Source organism: Lepidochelys olivacea (assembly GCF_965140295.1).
Source record: "Lepidochelys olivacea isolate rLepOli2 genome assembly, chromosome: 16".
NCBI classification, from domain to species: Eukaryota; Metazoa; Chordata; order Testudines; family Cheloniidae; genus Lepidochelys; species Lepidochelys olivacea.
Window position 1 is genome coordinate 24,941,688 of NC_140426.1, and position 24,183 is coordinate 24,965,870.

General features: G+C 39.3%; 1 protein-coding gene across 3 annotated transcripts in view; it reads right to left on the reverse strand.

Annotated features, from left to right (window-relative positions):
* The window catches only part of DENND1A (DENN domain containing 1A), a 421,747-nt gene that overhangs the window by 298,655 nt on the left and 98,909 nt on the right, over nt 1–24,183 (reverse strand). For all 3 annotated transcript variants that reach the window (XM_084650295.1, XM_084650293.1, XM_084650294.1), the window contains exons 4-5: nt 15,529–15,578; nt 6,004–6,123 (exon numbers count right to left, since the gene is read on the reverse strand). In XM_084650295.1, coding sequence (XP_084506421.1) covers nt 6,004–6,123; nt 15,529–15,578 — 170 coding nt within the window. The remainder of the gene's footprint in view (nt 1–6,003; nt 6,124–15,528; nt 15,579–24,183) is intronic.

Sequence of the window (24,183 nt, forward strand, 5' to 3'; positions counted from 1 at the left end):
GAAAATGAGAGCAAGCACACTACGGAGAAGCCAAATGATTTGTCTTCACCACAGAGGGCACCTTTGGCTTGGTTCCCCTTCACTGGGGTTCTAAATATACTCTCAGACTCCTCTTGACTCCCTGTGTTTGGCTCCTCCCCAACAGCTTTCTTGTTACATAGTTCCAAGAGTTTCATACGATATTATTTCTACCACTGAGATTTCACCAATAGATGTTTACCTCATCTCTTAATGCAACTGCAATTGACAGGAAGCAGCAACAAAGTCAGAAAAAATGATGACACTTTCCAGTCTCTTCCTCTCCTTGTTGAGGCATCCATAGCACAGAAAAACAAGAAAAGCAGACCTCCCCAAAACAGGGGGGAGGGCACAAGAGTACCCAAACAAACCCCATCAACAAATCCCAGGACAAATCTGGAAACAAACCCCATTAACAAATCCCAGAACAAATCTGGAGAGGACATTCCCAATTGAAAAAAGCTCTGATAAGGGATAGAAGTCAAGCAACCATTTTCCTATTTCTTTACCATCAATATACTCTAATTTAGAATTACCAATCCTCTCTGCATCCCCATATAAAACAAGGAAGCAGACAGTTTGCACAGAAATTATGACTTGCTTACAAAACCACTTCAGTACAATACTTCCATGATAGTCCTGATGTAAAGTTTGATTCATGTCAACAGAGAACTAACGGAAACAAAATGTTACTCAACTTGTTAACTGCACATCCTCAGTAGATTTATTTATTTTATGATGTGGGGTCAAATCTTGAGGCTCTTAATCAGCTTTTACTTAGTCCTTTATCAAGGAAAATTGGCATTGAAATTAGTGGAGTTCTTCCTTATGAAGCACTAAAGAAAAACTGAGAACCCCAGGATTTGGCCCTTAGTTATCAAAACTTATATTCTCCCTAAAAATGCGGAATGGGTATAAATCAAAAACTGTATTTCAAATTTATAAAGAGCTGATATTGAGCACTTACATCCATAGTCTGACGTAACCTGAAGCTGTTACAATCCGACAGCGATTTTATTGTGGATTTTAAAAATCCACCATTTCACTGTTCAGAGCCTCAAAAAACTCAACACACAGGTTGCATGAATGACATGAGCCATGTTTTACGCTATAGTGTACCCTCTGCTGACTCTAGTGCAGAAGTTAATACTATTCCCAGAGCTGTGCTAAAAATACTCATCAGTAATCCTGGTACAAAAAAATTAAATAACGTTATTCTCAAGATTAGTTCAAAAAATGGTGGAAAGAAAAGGAGATGGATTTCAGGGGAGAGACAAAGTCAGTGTCTTAAATAAAGAAGGAAAGTGAGCAGGGCATGAAGTTTAAGCTTAAAATTAAACTTACAAATGAGAAAATTAAGAAATCACAACTATATAAACAGTAATGGACAGTCCCTTTATTTGTCAGGAACAGGACAAATGCTGGAAGTGTGTACAAATTAACAAGAGTAAATCTGTCAGATTAATGTTTATTGTAACAAAAGGCTAAAAAAAGAGTTACTTTTTCGTAACTGGTGTTCTTCGAGAGGTGTTGCTCACATCCATTCCTTTGTAGGCGACTCCCAAGCAGTACCACCAGAGGTGGGTAGGAATTCATGGACCTGTCGATTGCAACACAGCTCTGCCAAATCCAGCGTCATCTCTTGCTTGCTGGGTGATGGCATAGTGTGTCGTGAATGTGTGTACCGAAGACCATGTCGCGGCCCTTCAGATGTCCTGGATAGGGACATGCGCCAAGAAGGCCACCGAGGATGCTGGAGACCTAGTTGAGTGGGCCTTCACTATAGGTGGCAGCTCGGCTTGAGCCAACTCGTCACAGGTCCAGACGCAGGTGGTGATCCAATTTGAGATCCTCTATGAGGACACCGAGAGGCCCTTCATCTCATCTGCTGTCATAATAAAGAGCTGGGTCGACCTGTCAGATCCTCCACCCATGACAGGAGAAAGGTACCTGTGAGGGAACCCCTGCCAAGGCCTTGGAGACAGCAGTACTGATGACACTTCTTGTTCTGTCTGGTGGTGAACAGGTCCACTTAGGAGCCCCCAACTTCTGGAAGAGTGCCTGGACAACCTCCAAGTGGAGCATGGTGAGAGAAAAAGGTCCTGCTGAGGCGATCCGCCAGTGTGTTCCAGACGCCAAGGAGATGCAAAGCTTCCAGGTGGATCACATGCTGGATGCAAAAGTCCCACAGGCGGAGGGCTTCCTGACAGAGGGCCGACAAACTTGCTCCCCTGCCTGTTGACATAGAACATTGAGGCCATGATGTCCATCAACACCTGCAATACTCGACTGGACAACTGTGGCAGGAAGACACCGCAGGCTAGGTGGATGGCCCTGAGCTTCCTGACGTTTATATGGAACACCAACTCCTCTGGAGACCATGTCCCTTGGGGCCGCAGCATACTGAGATGTGCTTCCCAACCGAGGCAAGAGGTATCCGATATGTCCCACTCCTTTTTGGTCCAAGGTTTAAAATGTTTACAAATGTGACACTTGTTGCTAATGTGGGTTTCCCCCAAGCACTTCAAATAGCTCCTATGGGGGTCACTAACTGGCATAGGTTTTCTGCAACAGTCACAGGGTTTGAAGCCCGGGGACCAGGCATGCCCCATCCCTAGGCTAAGTCTACCTTCAGAGACTACCAACTAACACTAAACTACACTAAGGGAACTAAAAACTAACTAAAAATAACTTTCAACAACTATATACAACAAAGTTCACAACAAGCGGTTGAGATGCAAGGAGAAGTTCCAGCACTGTCACTGGCATTAAGAAGGAACTGAGGGTGGGAGGAGCCAGCAGGGACTCTTACACAGCAGGATATGTGCACCACTCTGGAGGGTCCCAGAGCCGGTCCCCTATGGATACCACGGAGTGAAAAACTTCCGGCACGACAATGGAATGGACATGAGTAAACACTTAAACTGTATCCATGCTGACAACAAATTTCCAGCTAGCGCTGCTAAAAAAGCCAAGCGAGTCATTCTCCAAAATGGAATCTTCTTCCCATCAATAGCAATGCTGCTGAATAGTGTGCTGCTATACATTATGCTAACTGTAGATCAGAACAAGAACTGTAATTTAAACTGATAGCTCTTCCTCCAAAACAAACTATATGACTGATGCTAGTGACTCCTTTAATGGAATTAAGTTTTTATTTTAAAGAACTATTAAGTAGCTTTAGATGAAAATAATTAAAAACCACATATCCCTGTGTAGGTGTTCAATATACAATATCTGCCATTTAAAACCCGCTCCCTCGTGTGAAGTGGGAAGAAGCCCGGCCCTATATTATAACTCAGGCTCGCATTAAAACAATGAATGCTCTCTGTATTCAGTAAGCACATGTACTTTAATGAACATCATAGTCCTCTTGCAGAGAGAAAATTGCAAATGTGGGCACAAGGAGGCCATTCTAACCTCATTCATTGACTTCCAAGTTAGTGTAACTGGTTTATCACTGAGTAAGTCATTAACCCACGTTTATCATTGAAAGTGTTACTGACTGGTGGAGAAGCAGCGTAACATTCCACCATATGGCAACGCACAAGGAGGAGTGCAACTCCAAGATTCCAACCATCTGAGCTTGCCGAGGCTGAAAGTTTTCTGATGAGGGAGTGACTTGTCTGAGAAGATTACTTAGCTGACATTCAGGGTTCTGTACAGAATCACTCTGGGGAGAGGAAGTTGCTAAACAACTATTCCAGAAGGGGTAGGGACAAAACATGCTGAGGACTATGGGGGTTTGTAGAAAAAACCACCACCACCAAACAATGGGACAGAAAGTACAGACTTTCACTAGCTAGCAGATGTAATTTCCAAAGGACATTGGAAGGTTTAATGTTAGCAACACGCTTTGTGGCACTGGGAAGAAAGACACTGAACTGGGGAAGAATTGCTTTATACAATTTTTCAGTATCTTCTGAACAAGACAGTAAACATTAGCTGTTTTAGTTAATCCCTATCTTGAATTTTTCTTACCAGTTTATGCTGAATAAAAATATGTTTAAAATCCTCAGCATGACGGAACAACAGAAATGAGGCCTATTGGCCCAGTTCATCCCCTCCTCTAACTCTTCAGATCTTTTTCTGTGAGTGGACGCATGAGGCACCAGCCTATTATCTCTTCTTTCCCCTCTGCCTCTTCTCCACACATTCACTTAGGGAGCAGGCAACAAAAAAACCCTTGTCCAGGAGAGATAGAAGAGATTTCACACTCATCCAGACATTTTTGCCTGCTTTCCCCCTTTAATTTTTCATTAAATAGCAAAGTTATCAGGGAGTGACCAGGGAGTTACCATGAGAAAGCATATCAGTGCCTCAATTCTTTAGGATAATGGCTCCAGAAAATGCCTCAGCAAGTACTTCCATCTCCAATGTGTACTCCACATAGTTGGATTAGTATTGCCCTCCAGTTGCTCAAGTAGAGAGCTTTGAACTACGAGGGAATGAAGTCTTCAAGTCACTTGGTCAGATATGCAATGGGAAGTAATACGGTTACTCTCCCTCCTGTTCAGTCTCACTTACGGAAACCAAGCAGTGACTTTCTTCTCCAGCCATCTCAGACTTCTTAGGAAAGGTCTGTCTGATTAACCACAGCTGGCATAGTGCAAAAGAGAGGTGAGAAAACACACATTTTGTGGACTTTTCCTATCTTTTGACCATTCAAGTTCCTTCTGTACTAAACATAAATAGAAGAAAGATTTCTAAGTTATATACAGGCAGCACAAATTCTGCTCCCAGGCACTCATGCAACCACAATGCTACAATGGGATTACATGTAACCAAAGGCAGAATTTAACCCTGTATCTGCTGCTTTCACCTTGTTCTTCATACATTTCTCCCTGAAAGTCTCCTTTATAATTATGGTTTGCCTTTTTTTTATTTTATTTTATTTTTTTTAATAGCAGTGGGTCCCACTGTACTATTGCCAGCATACAATGCTGGGGAACTTGGGTCAGCGATAATAGTTTCTGTTCTTGCAATGGGTTCTCTTAGCAATATGTCACCACAAAGAGTCCCTGTGTAATAGGATGGAATGGAGGTGGTGGGGAACCACCCCTGCTTTTTCCTGGACTGACAAGTGGTAACTAGGGCATTTGGCTTTTTGTTTCTTAGGGTTAAATCAGTACAGTCTTTACCTGGGCTTTATCAAGGGGCACTTCCCCTGGCTCGCTTTGCTTCTCCATGAGCCTCTTTCTTCTAATAGAAAGAGACAGGAGGCAGGCCACTGCTACACCTAGGTAACAGAGGTTGACAGGGAGCAGTGTGCATAGCTTTATTTCCCCAACAGGAGGTTCTCAGCAGGAGCCTGGCAAACAATAGATCTGAAATCTGATTTTCGTCTTTTTTTTTTTTTTTTTTTTTTTGGTAGCAAAAGGAAATAGAAAACTAAGCAAAGGTTGCCCCAGAGCATACCGGCCTGGAGTCACGAGGAACTATTTTGATACAGCTCCAGCCCTCTCACTTTCTATGTGAAGCACATTGTTTCTGTCTCCGAGTAGCAGTATTTATAATCAGGTTAGATTGCATTCACACGTCCATCAACAGAAAGGAGTGAGGTTATAATTACAGAGCCTTAGGATAGGTACAGCATCAGCAAGATATTCTCTCAGTTACCAACAAACACTTTATTAATAAAACTTGCATATACAAATGTCCATGAAATGTCTTAACAGGATCAGTTGTGACAGCTAAAGATAACGGTTGCCATCATGCTATGCTGTGTCAAATTACTGCATCGAGATGTTAATTTTTTCCACATTGTTAACTTAAGTACATTGACTACAAATAAATCTAATCATCATCAGAGGAACCCAAAGTGCAAGAATATTTTGCACCATTTCTCCAGAAGTGCAGTGACTTTTTGAGGACCAGATAGGAAAATAATTCTGAACAGCTGGAAAATATAATTGCAGTATAACAAAGCAAAGGCCAACATTGTTTCTCAGAGCTAGCCAATAGCCAGACCACAACCAGACTTACCTTAAGATACAGAAGCAACTTTTGGCCCCAGAAGATAAGCGACAGAATCCAAATCTCTGTTTGCTGTCAATGTCTGTGAGCACAAATGTAAAGTTCTGGCCAACTTGGCTAACTGTAAGGCTAGAAATAAAGAGAACAAAAGGAAAAATTAATTTCATCTTATTGAATGTTAGAAGTATCTAATCAGAGTAAGTCATTGAACCTCATTTCCTCTCTCTGCAGAGCTTCTTTGGAAATTAACTTTGAGCATTTACACTCTTTACAAATGCAAGTCTGAATCCATCTCTTGGGTTTTTTGGAGATGTGGAACAGTAGTGGAAGAATTTCCTGTGTCTTTAAAACAAACAATGACATGGCCGTTGATTAGAGTCAATACAATACACAGCACCAACTAAACTCACATCCACTCTCAGTGCAAAACATTTCTATATCATTCTTCATTCAAGGGATTGTTTTGCTTTAAATTCAAATAGTATTTGGTGACATTATGGCTTTGTATAGTATACTGATTGATTCATTTTATATTTCTCTGTTTTCCAATTAGGCTGGGAATGAGCACAGCACTACCCCTCTAAAATGTATGGCTTATGAAGGCCTCCCAGATGATTTCCCCCATTTCTCTATGCAGCTATGCAATTTCTACTACAAGGCAGTATTGGCTAAAGTGGGAAACTAACAGCAGCACAGTAAGATAAAGGTAAATAAAACTTCTGTAACAAAGTATCTTATTTTGATTGTCTGCCTCAAAACATGAAAATCTTTAAATATACCTCCACAGCTGGTACTGTGGCTAAGCAGATGCTGAACTGATGCTAGTGCACCACTACAGTGACTTTTAAACCCCTATAGACAGTATAGTTTGTATCTGATTTTCAAGATTATAATCCAATTCCACTCTACAGCAAAATGCTTATTTGCCTCTTCTAAAAGTGTGCCCAAACAACGCAACAACATTGTTTAAAGATGATGGCTCTCTGCCAAACCAGAGTGGAAAGCATCACTATAGGAATATCCGCTCAGACTTGCAAAACATAGCTTTTCATTCTGTAAGAACACAGAAAAAAGCAATGCACCAAAAAGATAGAAGTAGGGTGCCGAAGTATTTTTAACACTATAAATCATAAAGGATATTACTGCTTGCAGTTTGAGGTCTAGAACACATTTCTAAAAAATATCGGCTCTCTCTAAGGTGCATATAAAATAGAACCTTTTTTTAAAAAAGGCATATTTCCAAAATGAAATGCATAAACCATTTCATTTAGGGAGATATGGGATTTCTTTAAACATTATCACATTTCTGTCTAAATCTCACCTAATACAGAAATGCATAGATACCATGCTGGTAGGGGATATAAAAACCCTAAAATTAACAGACAGTAGGGCTGATTCACCATCAGATCATCCCAGTTTTGCATTGGTGTAACTCCAGTGCTTAAAATAAAACTGGAGTAATACAGTGTTGAAACCAGGACCAATATGTTTGTTTACTGGAGGCTTTATTTAATTTGGATTAGGAATTCATTTGAGAACTAGTGTTGGTATGAGTTAGATTTTAATACAACTACAATTAACTATAAAATATTTACTGTTCAAATTACGCTCCAGTTTAAAGCATACTATAAACACTGACAACTGAATAGCATTTGCACATGAAGCTATGAAGTATATTAACGCCATCTTGATGATCAAAGGGGAATAAAAGGAAAATTACTGTTAAGTTCAGGCTCACTCAACAGATACAGTTACAAACCTTAAACCAGTCAGAAATATCCTACTCAAAGTCTATTCTGAAATCTACAGCGCTATCTACAATGCCATCAATGAACATGTATGTGACCTGGTACATTCACACGGTGCCCAGTGAAAACCAACAACTAGATAGACTTTCAATAAAGAAAGAGCCTTAGGATATAGGACAATAAATTCTATCATCAAATTTAAAAGGGAAAAACCTCTCTGTGTAGTCAAAAGGAGGAAGGAAAAAATGCTGAAGGGAAGCACAAAACGAAGCACCAAAACAGACACATACTCTACTTCTCCAAATTTGAAGCTGAACAAAGGCTATAGCTACACTGGCACTTTACAGCGCTGCAACTTTCTCGCTCAGGGGTGTGAAAAAAACACCCCCTGAGCGCAGCAAGTTACAGCGCTGTAAAGCACCAGTGTAAACAGTGCCCCAGCGCTGGAAGCCGCGCTCCCAGTGCTCTAAGCTAATCCCCTCGTGGAGGTCGAGTACCAGGAGCGCACGACCACACTCGCACTTCAGAGCGCTGCCACGGCAGCGCTTTGAAGTTTAAAGTGTAGCCATGCCCAAAGACTCAATTCAAAAGCAATTCAACAGCTGAGAATTTAGTGTAAGTATTGCTATCCTATCATGCTAACGTCCAAGAGAACAAACACTCCTATAAACTGCAAAGGACTACCGGGGACTACCACAAGCTCCACTCTTATTGGTGTTATGTTTTATCTGTAAAGTTTGGGTATAATGTTACTACAGCAATTTAATACTATGTTTTAAAAGAAGATTATATGCTTAATTTTAACAAATTTGAAAGCCAAGGGTATATGAGAAATAGAATTTAAACTCACAGTTAAAATTATGGAAAAGAGAGGAAGCAGTCCTCATCTATGGAAGAGAGGAACTTGTTTATTAAAAGACAAGTTAGCAGAGAAAGCATAGGTAATAAGCTTAAGCATCATGGGGTACTCTCTTTTTAATCAAACCTTGATTTAGATAATGCTTGGTGAATGGGCAGGTTATTTGTATTTCAGTAGTGTGCAAAGAAACCATTTTGGAACATGCAATTTTTTAAAATGTGTATATTTAAAAGATCACTTTGGAATTCACAAGCCATGTGCCAATGATTATTGAACATTTTACCTCCCTCATTATCTCTTTTTAGATTACAGGCTCTCTGATAAGACTACTGAGGACGTGAGGGAGATTCCCAAACCTGAGCCATTCTTTTTAGGTGACAAATCTGAGGAACTGTGCCAGACTGAGGTGTCATTAAAGGAGATTTTGGAACAAATTGATAAACTAAACAGTAATAAGTCACCAAGACCAGATTCACCTGAGAGTTCCAAAGAAACTCAATAGCGAAACTGCAGAACTAACAACTGTAGTCTGTAACCTATCATTTAAATCAGCTTCTGTTCCAAATGATAGGTTTCAGAGTAACAGCCGTGTTAGTCTGTATTCGCAAAAAGGAAAAGGAGTACTTGTGGCACCTTAGAGACTAACCAATTTATTTGAGCATAAGCTTTCGTGAGCTACAGCTCACTTCATTGTATGCACCCGATGAAGTGAGCTATAGCTCACGAAAGCTTATGCTCAAATAAACTGGTTAGTCTCCAAGGTGCCACAAGTCCTCCTTTTCCTTTTCTTTTTGTTCCAAATGATGTTATATGGAAAAAGGCCTGTTTAATTCCCAAGACAAAGTACCACAAATCTCCCCTCTCCACCTACTTACGTGTATATTCTAAAACGATTTTTAAATGTGACAGACCCAGGCCAGAGGGGTACAGGAGTCTGGTAGAAGGCAAATATACTGGCCACTGGATGAATAGTTTTCTGTTCCCTGAGTGACCAGAGCAGGGGCTGCGCTAGAGCAATCACGAACCTGCTAGAACCAATTAAGATAGGCAAGCTAATTAAGACACCTGGAGCCAATTAAGAACATACTAGAATCAATTATGGCAGGCAGACTAATCAGGATACCTGTTTTAAAAAGGACCTCTCATCAGTTAGTGGAGGGCATGCAAGGAACAGGGAGTGAGAAGGCGTGCTGCTGGAGGACCGAGGAGTACAAGTGTGATCAGGCTTCAGGAGGAAGATCCTGTGGTGAGGATAAAGAAGGTGCTGGGGGGAGGCCATGAGGAAGTAGCCCAGGGAGTTGTAGCTGTCACGCAGCTGTTTCAGGAGATGTAGACAGCTACTATCCACAGGGTCCTGGGCTGGGTCCTGGACTGGCACCCGGTGTAGAGGGCAGGCCCGGGTTCTCCCCATTCCCCCAACTCCTGATCGGACACAGGAGGAGTTGACCTGGTCTGTGAGCAAGACCAGAAGGGAAGGTCTAATTTGGAAAGGGATCTGGCCTGTCCCCAACCCACTTCGTGGGACAACAGAGACTGTGGAGATTGTTCTCCATTTCCCCCATGCTGGCCAGTGATCAGGTTAGCTGAGTGTACAGCAGGTTTGAGCCTCTAGCAGAAGCAGCCAAACTGAGGGCTGCCATGAAGCTCTGAGGTGAGCAAATCTGTCAAAAAGCGCAGTACCCACCAAGGTAGAGGAGGAACTTTGTCACATAAAGTAACCACAGACAGATGTATCCCTGATTCCAGAGAGCAGGTTCAGACTGATCCAAGTTTAACTGGACTGGGCATGACCATCTCCAGTAGTTGGAGAATAGCCATAGAAGAGGTACTGGGCATAGAAGAGGTATTAGTATTATGCATTTTCCCACCTTTATATTTCACCCAAGCATTTACAAGGAAGTAATTTAGATACGTCACCCTAGCATTTACAGGAAGTAATTTAACCCCAAGGGACAGATAACAGCATGGTGCCTTTAAGCCATTTCTTATATGGAAGATTTTCCTTTTAAAAACACCATTATGACCTCTGGGGGGGGGGGATGGGGACATTTTAGTGGTTTCTCCCTCATTTGAGATGTCTCCTGTCTCTGTCATCCTGGTTTAATGCTCACTTCTGAGGTCCATTTGACAAGCAATTCAATCTGCCTGCCAGAATATTATTCTTCTGTGCACTGAAGTTTTCCTAACCTGGCAAGATTGAATCAGCTTCTCTTCCTACTTGCTGCAAGATACAGCGTTATTGAGTTTGTCCATTAGGATCATTATGTTTCCTTGACTTCAGATGCGTTCTCAGCTACAGTGTGGATAATATTGAATATTATCTATGCTATAAGTGTAATTTAGACATTATCAAATTAGATTGCACATCTCGAAGCCAGTGCAACTCAAAATGAACATTTCCAGCAGAAAGCTCTTGAGACTTCATGGCCTATAACCAATAACTTTTGCCTCACTCTTATTGTATGTATGAAAAAAGGCTATTAATGTTGAGTTTGGTGGTTCCAAAGTTCTTCATATTCTTACAGATTCATGCTTTCAGGATAACTACGCTGCACTATTTTCTTCCTTTCCAGAGGGACTTCAAAGTTTTGAAGATGCTTCAAATTACTCAGTAGAAAATGGATGCTCCCGTATAAAGTGTGTTAGTGGCAATGGTGCAAATTTAGACGCCTCAATGTGTACTAAAGCCTTCACACACAAAATAAGGCAATTTTACAATTAGATGTTCATGATATACACTTCAAAGGCTTGTGATTAGCTTTAAAGTCTCAATGAATTATTTTCATCATCCTGAAGATGTGCTCTGTAAGAAGTTTGAACTGTCCTTTAGTTTTTGATATCCAGTTGTCTGAAATTGCTATGGCTAAATTAAAAGGACTTTGGAGAGACCAAGATGTTGCCTTTAGCAACTCCTTGGCTTCTATTTGTTGAAGAGGTAATACCAACAATAAACGCATAGTTGGAAGAACAGGACATCTGAAATGTTCCTGCTCTTGAGACCCATTCTCTAAACAGGTGTAGTATTACGAACCCAGAGGAAAAATTGGCTAGAATTTGCAAGTGTCTCATTCATTTTTAATGTGATCTCCACAAGTCAGATCTTAATGCGTAATACTTGCAGTCTATGAGTTTAAATGACAAGATTTGATCATGGCTATGACGTTCCCAGAGATAAGGTGTCCTTTACTGTAGAAAGAATTTTACCAGTGAATTATAATAGTGTACTTTGGGCCTGTGAGGTGGTGACTGAAAGGTTTACATCTTCTGATAATGAAGCATCTCTGATATCTTATGTCAGCATCTGTTCCTACCCATACAAAATCATACTATCTTTCTGGTGCTCTGGGAGAGTCTTGAACCACAGGATCACTGACATCCTATAGAGAACACTATAACTGCCTAGTTACTGAAAAATTTCTGACACTAAATATCTCCACTGTTAGAGATAGAATCTAATACTACACCTACAACTAAGAAAATGGAAACCTAGCAACTGGAAACTATTTAAAAGACTTATAATGAAACAGGATTAATGTTTTTCTCGATTGCTTTGTCAGAAGAGCAACTTTTATTGCACAAAAAACAAAGAGTAAGAATGCGGATAACTGGAGATCTGATCAAATATACATTTCTTCAGGCATATACAGGAGGTTAAAATCCCTCTAACATTGAACTGAGGAGGAAATCACTTATAGAAGAAATATTTTCTTGACTTAAGATGCCAGACAAAGTATTTACTGAGAATATTGGGGGTGGAGGGATTGCACCAATAAATTCAGAAGTCATTTAATTATGTGGCCAGTTGTTCAATAATTTATTTTTATTTCAAATATAGTGTAATGTAAATGGATATAAAAGAGATCAGCTGTTGGATTACAGCAGTTGGAAACAAGTTTAATCTTATAGGTCTTGCCTATCTCCCTGCAAATTCCAGATATAGCCTTTCAGAGAGAACACTACATATTTATCTGATACTATACTTGATTGTAGCCAAAGTCCAGGAAAGCAACTTGCAACTGTGAATCAATAGTATCTTTTCATTTTTCTTTGGTAATTATAAACCTGTATTTAATATATTTGCGTTTCACTGATTAAATGTGTGTTCTCTCTCTCATTTGTCATTGGCTGCTAAAGTGATTAGAGGTGCAGATTCCGCATGTGATTCATTCTTAAAAGTAAAGTTAACATCGTAAGTAGATACCACTTGTTCAGTGCCACTTGATATATTTTTGGGTTGGGGAAAGGGAAGAGATGTAGCAGTATACTTGTCACATTCTCAGTATATGAAGATTCCTAAATACAGTATGGAGTATTGGAAACCCATTGCCTGCGTCATTTAAAATTGGAGAAAATATTTAATATGTTTCTGGAGAACACGCTTTAACTGGTCTCAGAAAATCAATGTCTGCTTAAAGGTGTTTCTGATCTCCAATATCTATGATCTTAGGAGAGATAAGACGGCACTCAGAGTGGGGCTCAACAGCTGAATCACATTTCAGCCAATCACAGATTCAGTTTCTGTTCTGTTCTTGCCATTTGCACAAAATATATAAATTTTTAAATTTTTTCCCAAAAATTTTATATAATTGGCAAAGTGAGAAAACAAGGCACAATATGCCTACGCTAGGATGGATTAGATTTTTATTTGTACGTGTCAATAAACATCAATTTCACCGTACACAGACAAACCAATGAAAATATATTTCCATCAATAATAATCAAAATGTTCATATAGGCAAAGTAAGAAAAATGCTGCTTGAGAACTTATTAGGGTTTGATTTAAGGATATTTACTTTCTATATTTTGACACATGATGCTGACAACTTGTGTCTTAACAGTTATAATCCTTTATTTTTGAATCTCAACATCTACTGTCATTAAATAATTATTGTCTCACTCTCCCATTATTGAGCAACTGTGAAAATTTAAATACAAAAAGTGCTTAAAACACATAAATTTGCCCAATTGAAAAATTAAATTGATAAAAAATTTCATAAATTCTTTAAAATAAACATTGATATTACCCTGTCAAAATTATAAATAAAATCAAATTATACCAAACCTAAATATGCCTATGTAAAGTAGGCACAAATGTTTCTATTAAAAATGAAGCTGCCCTTCTACATGTACAATGAATATGAAACATTCAGGAAAACAAAAACATATCATGACACTCTTACAAAGAGAGGCAAGCAAGATCAGTCAAAAGAGTAAATGTAAAATAGCAGAAATGTTTGTGGTGTTTAAGAGATTGTCCTTTTAAGTGAAAATTTTTTTAAAGTCTGTAAGTGTTGGTGAAAAGACTCATTTTGACAGCCAGGAGACTGGAATCTTCTATTCATCCAGGTCAGGTACCGCACAGGCAGCAGCAATGCAAGCTTCCCCCTAGCAGTGCCTCGCCAATGTCTCTCAACCCTGACCTGGAGGGACCACCTCTAGGGTTGAAAGGACAGCTCAGTCTGCATAGCCCATTCAGCTGAGATTACCAATAAGGAGGACAAACTGTGGTGTGGTTTTATTATGTGGACACCTGTCCTCTAGGAACTGGACTGAGAGCAACTAATTTCACAAAGGCCAGTGAAGAGCTTTCCAATGATAATAACTTTTAGTCACTATTGAATTGGCCCATATTCAAGACAATGCCCTAGAGACTAAAAGATTCTGTACCAACTAAGACTGTGCATGTGCAATTAAGTTACTAATTAGCAATTGTTAAGAATGTCTAAATAAAAGTGTATGCAGTGTTGTAGCCATGTCAGCCTCAGGATATTAGAGGGACAAGGTGGGTGAGGTAATATCTTTTATTGGACCAACTTCTGTTGGTGAGAGAACAAGCTCTTGAGCCACACCATTTTACACACACAGAATTACCTTTTGCAGACCTGAAAAAGAGCTCTGTGTGGCTAAAAAGCTTGTCCCTCTCACCAACAGAAGTTGGTCCAACAAAAGATATTAGCTTGCCCACCTCATCTCTCTAAATAAAGGTGAGTTTTTCTAAGGATGCAATAAAACTATCTAAGTTCTGTATTTACCCCCATTCCACAGCAACAGGTTTTTTTTATTTTCCTTTTAAAAAGAAGATACTGAGTTATCATACATATTCAGGCTGGCCTGTGGGATAAAAATGATAGGTGAACAATTGCTTGGAGGAAAAATAAAGGAGTTATGAATTGCAAATAAATACAATTTATGCAGAAAAACTCATTCCTACTGTAGGAATCATGCAAACACAACTAAAATGAGCAAAACGTGTTCTTATAATGGTCTAGTCATTGTGATTAGCATCAGTTTCAGCTTACAGTCAAAAAAGTTCAGAATATTAATTGTTGTAAAACTAATGCTGTCAACCAACTTTTTGTTGCTGTTGTGCGATTTGAACAATGGTGTATCATTTCAGCATATGAATATTTACAATCTCCATGAAACTGGTTAAAATAATTCTATTTTCAAAAAGTAAACAAAAAGCAATTTGTATGTTTTTAAAATCCAATAATTAAATATTTCCAATAGAAAATATTAACTTGCCAAGTAATCTAGTCCTTATTTAACTCCCCTAAACAAGTCACAAACTATGTTAAATATCCACAACACAACTGCCAACTTTCCCCTAAATTCTTAAGGGATTCTTAGCATTAACCATTCTTAGAATATATTAAATTAGCAACATTTAATTTTAGCATCCAAATTTTGTTTAAAAATAGAAGAAAATGCATTTTGACTCCTGCCAATGCACAGTTCTATCTTTTAAACTTTTTTGACAGTGCCCATAAAATCCTCAAGAAAAGGGGATATTGCAACTATAATTTGCATTTGGGTGCTTTAAATCAGTCAAACAGACAGAACATTAAGAGTGGTATGGTTTTTATTTTCTGTAGCAGTTTTATTGACAAGATTTTTTTCTCGTAAAGTTTGAAAATCTAACACTACCTGTCCACACAGAAGGGGAAACAAAACTTGGTCAAAGTCTGTAGAATTTCCTGTGGAGAGAAAAAGAGATAATTTATACATCTAATGGGACCAATAAATCTAACATTAACCACAGCATATAATCTCACAATTTTGCCCTGAAGAAATAGAAGACAGATGAAGAAATATTCGTTTTATCAATTACACGGAAGGAGTACCAGGCAGTCAATCATGTGAAATAATAAACATGATCAAACTTCATTAAAAATGAAAAATTAATCAAGATTCACACATGGGTAAGCAGCAGGAGCCATCTAGCAAAGCTCCAAAGGGAAGGAGGAGGTTGGGTTGTTGAGTGTTAACACCCCTCTGGGGACAATCTCTAGCCTGACCATATGGATCATAGTGAATAACACCAAACCACATGGGTTTGGCCTGGCAGGACCGCTTCTGCTGGCACAGCTTTTGCTTGTTACCTAGGAACAGGGGTCTGTGGGATTAGAAAATGCTTCCCAACATCAATAGGAAAAAAAAAAGATAAAACCCATTGGTCTAATAGGAAATGTTAAAGAAAAATTGCATCTATCTATTAGTAAGGAAGCCTGAAGTGTGAATGGATTTTATTAGAATTCCTTATTTATACACTTTACTTTAATAAAGCAAACAAAGCTTCAGCGCTGCATGAAGTTTTCATGTAATGTTTAATTATTAAAAATCTCATTCACTAAAGAAAAGCATTGTCATGAAATTGGTAAGGTAGAAAGGTGTGTTACAAGATTTCCAGCAACTCATAGGCAAAGCATTTTATTTTTATATATATATATATATATATATATATATATATACATATACACACATATATACACACACACACCCTTTCAAAGCTATAATTCCCTAACACAAAATCCACCACAAATCTTTACTAGTTTACTCACATTTTCCACTTCATTTCATTGCCTGTTCTTTCTCTTCATATTGAAATCTCAAAACTAGATTTTTCTTTTTGCTTCAAACTGAAACAAGACCGCCTAAGGCAAATCATAGCCAATTTGATAAATAAAGGATCGATTTACAAATGAAGAACTTTGTGACCAATAATAATAAATTATCAGTGCCAACTGAATTGATGCTTCTTGCTTCATTTATTTTTAAAACCAACTCCCTCATTGAACAAATAAACCACATCAATCTAATAACCGATTCAATGAAGCAGAAAGTATATTGACTTCCCCTGTAAGAGCATGTTCCTCCTACATAATTCAATTGAACATATCCCATTCTTTACTATAGTTTCAAGCTCAATTTTTCATATTGTACCCTTCTGGAGGTTTTTTAGATAGTTTATAATTTACCACGTTTCCTAGTTAAGAATTAATGTAGAGACTGATAAGGGGAATTTCCCTTCTTGGCATATGTTTGGTAAAAATATTTAACATCTCTTTTTAAGGAAGGGTTTGTTGAAAAATTCAGTGCTAAGCATTCAGCTCTCCCCCTTGCAATTTCAACAAGACACCTACAGAGAAACCACAGGTTCAAGGTTGACCCCAAGTTTTGAAAAATATTATGCATAAAATGTAACCTGTTGTTGGCATAAATAATATAGGACTTTATTTATAAAATAGTGTCCTGAATTTGCAATATGATCCATATAAATGGTTCCATCCTTGTGCCGAGCCCTACTGTCTTCAAAGGACCCATCTGTGCAGATCTGATAGCAGGATCTGACCCTCCATTTGCTACGTTGCTTATGCATAAAAAACCCCATGACTTCCAAATCTAAATCTTGCACATTTGCCCTAAATCTTACACAAAGCCCATATCCATTACATGAAGTATAGCAAACTGAAATGGAGTGCTGATAGGTTCAAAACTAAAACTATTTATTGGCCTTATTAATTAATTTAAAAATTCTACTTGGCATAATGACTGCATTTGCAAAACTACTATTTTTAAGAGCAAGAACACTGCAAGGTTGCTAGAGGGAATTTTAATATCCAGCAATGTTAAAAGATAATAGGCCAGGCTTTTTAAACAGCTCATCATAGTTACCCTAATATGGTAGAATATATTGCTTTCTATTACCACGCTGAAATAAGATTTAATATTTGTTATACTTACAAGTACAAATATCCACATAATAAAATAACACATTTCTAACATACATTGTATCATACTATCAGCATTGTGTTACTACAGGGACAATGCAACACAAATCATTCAGAACCTAATTTGCACTTCCTTCTTGATATTGCATATCTTCCAAAGCACAGAATTAAAATTAAAATCTCACTTGTTAGAAAATGTGCCCAAACTGCATTGGCATATGTCATCATCCTTGTGTGGCTTTGTAATAATAATTAATTAATCTATCTAACTCTTACAGCATTTTGAAGCCGTAGATCTCCAGTTGGTTTACCGGATATAAAGGATACATCCCGTTGCACATTACATCACATATGCATTTCCCTAAGTTTACATTTTGGGGGTGAGGACTGCCCACTAACAGGTTTAAATTTAAAAATACACAGATAAACTCTTTAAAAAACAGATCTTCATAATTAGTGAAGTTATTATCTAAAATAGTTTTGCATTCCTAAAACGATGGTTATCCAGGTGCAAATAGTAAGAACATTAAAAGAGTTCTCAAAATTTTGCTCTGAGTTTTGTATTAATTACTGTACATTTATTAGTGTGTATTTTGTACCTTGCTCTGTTTAAAAGTCAGCAATGCTCATGTGAAAATAAATTCCCATAGGAGTTGCTTTGGGTGTATGACTATTTGTTGGAGAATCACAGGAGGACCAAAATCTCTTTACGATCCCACTAGGCTACTGTAAAAAGAGTATTAAGACAAAACTAACATTTTTTCTAATACTTACTTTGCTTTATAATTTCTTTTAAGCTGACATGCAAGGCAACAGAGGTGGTATCAATGGCCTTGTTTTCTTACTCTACTTCCTCACGTCTATGTTCCAATAGGAAAAACTGCTGAAACACCTCCTTATCCCTCCCCAACAATCACCACCACACAAGATGTAAAAAAAATACAGAGTGGATAAAATGTAAATGACTCAATAGCTGAAATCAAGGTCTCAAGGGCATCAGGTGCCAGTTTTCTGGATCAATTCCCAAGTATACATTTTCACAATTCTTTTTATATGCAGTTTGATTTTTAACATTTTAATGAGGAAAAAGTGCATCCATAGCAGCCAGTCACCACAGTTAAAGTGCAGGGCATGAACTGTGTCCCATGAGGGATTCAGTCTAGCTGTGTCACCACTGGCTTCAGGACATACACCACCTGGTTCCATGTCCCCAGGTTCCAACTCTTTTCATAATCAAAACACTGCTGACATTATAAACCCCATAAGGTTTTTCTAAAATCCTCCCCGATCAATATAGCCTACACACAACTTATCGGAGACAACACAGAGCTCATTGATTAAGTTTGGTTTCAGAAGCAAAGTTTCAAAATAAATGAGACAAGGATACAGCATTCAGCCCTTTTGTACTACAGGGCAATTTATGAAGGAGGCAATCTCTGAACCTACCTCCAACCCCCACCCCAAGTAATACTTAAAGGTGTATGGGAAGTAGGGGTTATAAAAATATTCATACATGTATTTGTTCAATACACAGAGTCTATGCTTGTATCTTACACAATTCAATGTAGTAAGATGAAGTGGCTTACATGCAATAAATTGGAATCTGCTGATAAAAATACTTGTTTGATCACCTGTGAATTTAGTATACACTTACTGCATACTGTACATTGACTCAGACATTTTAACATTCCTTGCTTTCTGGCCAGGAGAGAAGGCAGGCAACTCTCTAGCGGAAGGAACATTGGCACTTCTCAGACTAGTACTGAGCACTCCAGCCTCCCTTCCAGCATTCAACTTCTCAACCATTAGATGACAAAGCCAGGTGAGGTTCTACATTTATAATTTTATTCACCACAGTACTGTCTGGAAGGGAATCTTTGAAGGCTGAATTCAATTAAGTTAATTGGAATAATTAATAATGAGACTGAACATTTCATACAGGTTGTGTGCATATGTGAAGGGAAGGGGTTAGAAGAGAATTCGGCAAACATAATCACAGGTAACATAACTACCTTGCACTTCTGTAGTGTCTTTTCCCAGAGCCATTGTTAAAGCTTTACAAACAGACCTAACTCCTTTATTTCCTCTGTTCAAATGAAATCTAAACAAAATTGTATTTTGTAGCTAAAAAACTACCAAACTAATCTGCAGTGAGAAAACTGTGTTTTACTAACAGTCACTATGTCTTTACTGTTGAGAAAAACATTCACAGATGAACACTCAAAAGGACACCACTGTATTGAACAAAACAACAAGGTGAAAGGATTTTCCAAATTAATGTTGAAACTTTGTTTTTAAATTGCTACTCTGTGCTTACTCTTTGCACGGGTCTCTGAGCTGAATGTGACACTACGTACTGGTACCATGTGTGCTGCGCAAGCTGCAGTGATCTAAACATTAACTCTGTATTTCTTAGATTGTGTCAGGATAGATTTTGATTCAATTTTTAAGAGGGATTATACATAAGGAGAGGGTGGGGACATAAAATAACACCAAATAATAGTGAAAAGGGCAGAGAGTGTTCAGTAACCAGGACAAACCATAGTGAAACTACTAATGTCTAAAAAAATTTTAAGGTAGATTTAACCAGTGGTGAGCTGGAGCCGGTTCGCACCAGTTTGCTGGAACCGGTTGTTAAATTTAAAAGCCCTTTTAGAACCGGTTGTTCCACGAGGGACAACCGGTTCTAAAAGGGCTTCTAAATTTAACCGGCCAAAAGTGGTGCCTTAGGCACTGACTCCACGGGTGCTCCAGCCCTGGAGCACCCAAGGGGAAAATTTGGTGGGTGCAGAGCACCCACCGGCAGCTCCCCCCGCCCAGGCTCCAACTCACCTCCGCTCTGCCTCCACCCTTAAACGCCGCCCTGCTCTGCTTCTCCGCCCCCCTCCTCCCCCGGCTTCCTGCGAATCAGCTGTTTGCGCAGGAAGCCGGGGCAGGCTGAGAAGCAAGTGGCGGCTTCCCGCTCAGGCCCAGTGAGGCAGAGCAGAGGTGAGTTTGGGCGGGAGGGAGGGGCAGTCAGGGGACAGGGGAGGGTGGTGGGTGGGGCAGGAGTCCCGGGGGACGGGGGTGGGCAATGACCCCCCGTGGGGTGAGGAGGGAACCGGTTGTTAAGATTTTGGCAGCTCATCACTGGATTTAACTAATGGATCATAATGGTATCATGCACATGTAAACTTCTCACCACAACAGTTTCTAGTGATATTTATCTGAAATTAAAAACTTTTGAGACATAAGTTTTAGTACAACAGACCATTGGAACTCCATACACTGAACCATGCATGTCTAGTTGGCAGCCGGTATCAACTGGAGTGCCCCAAGGGTCGGTCCTCGGACCGGTTTTGTTCAATATCTTCATAAATGATCTGCAGGATGGTGTGGATTGCACCCTCAGCAAGTTTGCCCCACTTCCGTCACAGCCATCTGTGGCTTGAGATAGAAAGGCTTTGCAGAAAAAGGTGTTCCAAGGATGAACTTGGGTGATCATTTTGGTGCAAGAACAGAGGACACTGTTCTAGGCATAGGATATGCCACAGAAAAAGGCACAGGGATGAATAGGAGATGGATACAAAGTTAAGTATAGTAAGAAGGGAAGTGGTGAAAGGTCATGAAAGTGAAGACAAGAAGCTTGAAACTCCTGGAGAAAGGTGAGTTGAGTCAGAAAAGGGAAGTAACACGGAGGAAGATGGTTAAGTTACCTATACATAGATGGACTGAAAGGGAGCCAAGCAAGAGACCAGGGAGAAACAAGACACAAAAGTTAAAAAGAGATATTACCCAAAGCGTGGGCAAGAGTTTACCAGTGGGATGTAGAGAAAAGTATGGACATTCGAGATTATATAAAAAATAAAAATTGGGGGTGTCATAAATATAAAGGGAAGGGTAACCACCTTTCTGTATACAGAGCTATAAAATCCCTCCTGGCCAGAGGCAAAACCCTTTCACCTGTAAAGGGTTAAGAAGCTAAGATAACCTCAAAGGCACCTGACCAAAATGACCAATGAGAAGACAAGACACTTTCAAAGCGGGGGGGGGAGGGGGAACGGGGGACGGGGACGACAAAGGGTCTGTCTGTCTGTGTGATGCTTTTGCCTAGAACAGAACAGGAATGGAGTATTAGAACTTGTTAGTAAGTAATCTAGCTAGAAATGCGTTAGATTTCCGTTTGTTTAAATGGCTGGTAAATAAGCTGTGCTGAATGGAATGCATATTCCTGTTTTTGTGTCTTTTTGTAACCTAAGGTTTTGCCTAGAGGGATTCTCTATGTTTTGAATCTGATTACCCTGTAAGGCATTTACCATCCTGATTTTACAGAGGTGATTCTTTTACTTTTTCTTTAATTAAAATTCTTCTTTTAAGATCCTGATTGCTTTTTCATTGTTTTTAAGATCCAAGGGTTTGCATCTGTGTTCACCTATGCAAATTGGTGAGGATTTTTATCAAGCCTTCCCCGGGAAAGGGGGTGTAGGGCTTGGGGGATATGTTGGGGGGAAGACATCTCCAAGTGGGCTCTTTCCCTGTTCTTTGTTTAACACGCTCGGTAGTGGCAGTATGGGGTTCAAGGACAAGGCAAAGTTTGTACCTTGAAGATGTTTTTAACCTAAGCTGGTAAGAATAAGCTTAGGGGGACTTTCATGCAGGTCCCCACATCTGTACCCTAGAGTTCAGAGTGGGGAAGGAACCTTGACGGGGGGGGGGGGGGGGGAGAAGTGGATTTGGATGTTGAAGGAGAATAAGTAAGACTAGACAAATATGACCTGTTATATGGGGAGGATAATTGAGCCAGTGATAAAAAAAAAAAAAGATAGGGAAGAAGAAGGTATGAAATTTGGTTTTACCACATTGACCTTAAACCAGGATCAGATTTTGGCAAGGCTGTCAGAGGTGCAAAACTGAACAGAGGAGAAAGAGGTTGGGAGCACAAAGATACTTTGCAAGTCATTCAGGCAAACATGGTAGCTGAAGCTGTCAACACAGATGAATTTCCCCCATGCAATGAAGGGTAGAGGGAAAACAAAAGCGGTTCAAAGACAGATTGAGGGACACAGAAGAAGCAAAGAGGAGACACTATAAAACAGTTGGAGTGACAGGAGGAGGAGGAGGAAAACAAAGTGTCATGGAGGGAGGAGACTGTGATCAAGGAGGATGAGAACATGATCCCTGACTTCACCAAGAGGTGGCTGTTTACAAGTTGTCAACCCCACCCTTCCTTAAGGGTGTGAGACCAGGGTAACCTACAGATGACATTTCAAGAGGCTGGAGTGGTTCCAGCAGCGTTGCCTCAAGAAGATTCTCAGGATCAGCTGGGAAGACCAATGCACTAACATCAGCGTTCTCTCTGCAGCCAACATCAGCAATATAGAAGTGCAGGTCATGAAACGCCACTCCGATGGGCTGGTCACTGTGTATGTATGCCTGACACTTACCTCCCAAAGCAAGTACTCTTCTCTCTGTTAAGTCAGGGAAGACGGGCCCGCGGAGGGCAGAGGAAGCACTTCAAAGACATACTGAAAGAACACCTTAAAGAGGGAGGCATCAACCCAACAAACTGGGAGGGCTTGGAGTAGAACAGAACACAGCAGCGCCACACTATACACCAAGCCACAGCTCACTTTGAGGAGAACAAACATGCTCATGAGACAAAGAAACAACAAAGGAAAGAAAGGGCACAACAGTCCAGCCAACAACTGTGTCTCCTCCAAGATTACACCTGTCACTTCTGCGGGAAAATCTGCAGGGCAAAAATTGGGCTCCTCAGCCACTTAAAAACCCACCAATGAACCCCCTTGGCAGACATCATCTTCACTTCGAGGGATAGCAGAAATGAAGTAGCTTTTTGTGACCTTGGTAAGAGCCATTTTAGCTGACAACAACATAACAGAACAATTTAATTTTACAAACTCTGAGTGCTACTGTCCAAGTTGAAATTAGATTCTTTAAAGCAACACACATCTGTAAGAAATAGGGGCAAAGAGGTCTTAAAAAACAGGTTTTACACATTGCTCCCAAGCAGACACATTGAACAACAACTATAAGCATAGTGAAAATGTTAACATTTTATAATGGAGTTGCTGATCCTACTTTAACACATTAAAGTACACTGATTTGAGAGGTGAAGTTTTATTAATAAATTGAATATTCTTTCTACAAAATTTAAAGAAATGTGGCTATTTTTGTAATTTACTTCCACAGCCACAAAAATAGCTAGCCTATTTTTATACTCAACTTTTCTCAGAATACTTTTAACATAACAATTTGTTATTAAAACTTTAAATATTAATGTGGAATATCAGGTTTAAAAATTAAACAATTCAGTTGCCAGCTCACCAAAACACACTTCTACTTAGAACTGATGACAACCCTATTTAGAACCACGTTTTAAAAAACATCTGAGTTAAGAACAATTTGGAGCACTATAAATTATATGACCTACAAAATCTGTGTGAACTTCATGCCAATGCCCTGTTGGCAAAAGAGATCTTGAATATTAACTTCTTTACTTACTTAAATCTAAACCTAAGCAGTCAGTACGTTATTAAATTGTATGCAATCATAGAATCATAGAAGATTAGGG